This window comes from Barbus barbus (assembly GCF_936440315.1).
Source record: "Barbus barbus genome assembly, chromosome: 48".
In the NCBI taxonomy this organism is placed as follows: Eukaryota; Metazoa; Chordata; class Actinopteri; order Cypriniformes; family Cyprinidae; genus Barbus; species Barbus barbus.
Genome location: NC_136726.1, coordinates 20,782,386 through 20,785,459, shown reverse-complemented (window position 1 = coordinate 20,785,459; position 3,074 = coordinate 20,782,386). Strand labels below are relative to the sequence as shown.

Sequence of the window (3,074 nt, the reverse complement as noted above, 5' to 3'; positions counted from 1 at the left end):
TGTGCACTCTTGGCAGTAAATCAGCATTTTAATGTAATTTATTTTATTCAGGAATACAATTTAAGGTACAGATTTGGTTTTTCATACTGTATTATGTTCATAATACTGCACATTACAGATTTAATTTCTTTTATGTTGCAAATCATAACCTTATAGCAGCACAGAATGTTTTTGAAGCAAAACAAAACATCTCAGAACAGATCTACATATAAAAACCCCCCCACAGGATTTCCTGTTAAACGGCCCCATCTTACAGGAATGTACAGGAATGTTCAAAAGTTAGGCTTCACAACATCTGAGACAGTCTTCATAACCAAAGAACATCATAATCATGTTTGCACTAACAAATGGAAGTCTGATGATTAAAAAGCACCACATTTCAGCTTTTAAATGCATGTTAGTGGATTTAATGTTCTACGTGAAATTCTGGCGTTATCAACTTGAAAAGTTTTAGTTAAAAATAAAGCCTTTTATTATAGTGCACAGCTTTGAAATGCATTTACAGGTTATATATATATATATATATATGTGCTCCTTTCAAAACGTTCAAATTAAAATATTTCATAGACAATAAAAAAAAATAGTTCACTTAAATGGAATTTTAAGTGATAAGTAAACTCTGGAGTGACATCTTGGCATGATTTTCATATTTATGAATGTGCTTTCAACAGTCATTTCTAAAACACTTCTGGTTCACATTTCGTGGCATGGTCCATTGTTCGTTCCCTTCTAAACAGGTGAAGCGTTTATCTGCTGTTGCACAGCAGAATCAGATTATTGACAGCCGCTGTTGAGGACTGAACGTTTTGGCCCGTTACAAGATGGCGGTCCAGGACCACGTGAACTGCGTCCTCCATGCTCGCTGTGAGGAATTAATTGTATTCAGTTAAAAACTATGCTTCACCTTAATGAAAGGGATGAAGGTCACCCAAAAATACACTGATGTGTTACTTTTAATATTAAACAAATTACCAGCTTTCAAATTCTGCCAGTTTTATTAGGAACTCTAAACAAATAAATACCGTTTGGTGCTTTTTATCACGCGAGCCGATCATCTCTTCTGCTGTAGTTTATAGTTTATAGCTTGAAATACACATAAATGAACAACAGAAGGTATGATGAAAGATTAAGTTCAACTTACTGAATGTGTCATTTCATATAATCGCTCAGTCAGTATTTCAATCGAGGAAAGATCGATAAAATATCACGTACCTTACCTCAGAAAAGCCATTCAATGTCAACAAGCTAGAAAAATTACCTCGAGAGGAACATTTTCCTAAATATATGCACTATATATTCATTATATTTTACTGAACTTCTTAAATATTTAATGCATGTTTGAATAAATCCGACATGTTTATATTTCAAAAGAAAAAAATTAAAGAATTAGAGTAGATATATAATACATAATTAAAAAGGTATAAGTTATTAAATTGCCCTATGTGCAGTTTAAATGTTTGTATATAAATCACTTGTTAATTTTAACCCATTACAGTAATAGTAACTGACAGCTCATGTTAAAAAAGTACACTTCCATAATGTACTTAATGCCCTATTTTTGTGCACTAACTTTTCAAATTCTCTCTCTGTATTTAAAATATGTATTTAGTTACCACTTGTAATACACTTGAGTGCACTAGTCTATGAAAGATGGGTTCAAGTGTACTATACATTTTTTTAAATACAGAGAGAGAATGTTAAAAGCGTATTTTAGTTCCAAAATAACACAGTTGAGTACACTTAAAGTTATCTTAAGAAGTAGTAAAGAATACAAAATTAGTGCACGTACTTTAAGTACATTATGGAAGTGTACTTTTGTTTTTTTTTATCTGGGAGGGTTCCCTGAATCCTTTACAGCATTAATTACAGTACATTCTTCCCTTGGGAAAAACTGACATATACTGTACCTGATATATATATCTAAATTAATAAATATCAATCAGAATTCACTCAAATCGCAAGCTTGTGACTCGAAATTAAATTGTGAGAGATGCGTCAACACCCAGCCCTAATTACAACCAAAATGTGAGCTGTTCCTCACACAAAGTTGTCAGAAGACTTCAAATTCAGTCAAACCAGTTGGGAATGACTTTAATAAACCTCACCTGTATAAGATCCACCATTGTCTTTGATGAAATCCTCCACAATCAGCGGCAGGTTGGCAAATTCAAGAGAGCGTACCAGCTCAAACACAGAGGGCTGTCAAAAACATCACATTAAAGTAGCTTTTCCATCAGAAATGCATGGTTTGTTGAGTCATATTACAGTATCACTCACCCCAGTCATGCTGTAGCCACTAAATATCCATTTCTGTTCCTCTGTAGCGCAGCAGAGAGCAGCTACACCCTGTCCCACAGCACACACGGGCTCTAATCACACAGACATGAATCAAACAAACCTATCTCACAGTTTATCCAGACAGAGCTACACGGGTCATAATCGGAAAACCTAACAGTCCTAAATGTGCTCTGTCTCTGTGGATTAAACCCTGAGCTGTTTGAGAAGCAGAGACCCTCACTTTGATGAGAAATGAAGTGGGACAGGATTCGTGCGAGGGATCCGCTGTGGGCGAGATCATTTAAGGCTCCCGGACAGTCGGGAATCAGCAGCGCCTGATAGCGGGCACCTGAAACATCACACGTATCCTGATCATTAGAAATGCACTTATGCACTCAGACTCAAGAAAGCAGAGAGATTTCAGACCATCGATAGACTCCAGCTTAGCCGGGTTGGCGTAGGGTTTGACGCTGAACTCTTGCACCCATCGGGCTGTGCTCTCATCCACACCGGCAAAGTCAATGAGCTTCCCCTGTGAGACAATAAAAAAGAGAGACAAGATTTGATGCATCCAGCACACTGTGTGTGGTATATGGATGAATAAACACTGATTTGAAGATGCAGTGTGTGTTTCCTCACGCCAGGTGTCGCTGTCTGCAGGTTAAACACTGAACTGCACAAATTAAAACACTGATGGAAAGACTGCGCTGAAACTCCTGCAGGAAAACAGAACACAGTTTAATGCGTTACATTCACAATAAACAGAAAACACGAACAAAACAGTATCATTGTTCAAA

General features: G+C 36.5%; 1 protein-coding gene across 1 annotated transcript in view; it reads right to left on the bottom strand.

The window, feature by feature from the left end:
* Positions 1-11: 11 nt before the first annotated feature.
* Positions 12-3,074, bottom strand: part of gatd1 (glutamine amidotransferase class 1 domain containing 1) — a 4,109-nt gene continuing 1,046 nt past the window's right edge. Inside the window, exons 2-7 of the mRNA XM_079412583.1 lie at positions 2,917-2,993; positions 2,704-2,809; positions 2,519-2,626; positions 2,278-2,369; positions 2,106-2,199; positions 12-862 (exon numbers count right to left, since the gene is read on the bottom strand). Coding sequence (XP_079268709.1) covers positions 747-862; positions 2,106-2,199; positions 2,278-2,369; positions 2,519-2,626; positions 2,704-2,809; positions 2,917-2,993 — 593 coding nt within the window. The 3' untranslated portion in view covers positions 12-746. The remainder of the gene's footprint in view (positions 863-2,105; positions 2,200-2,277; positions 2,370-2,518; positions 2,627-2,703; positions 2,810-2,916; positions 2,994-3,074) is intronic.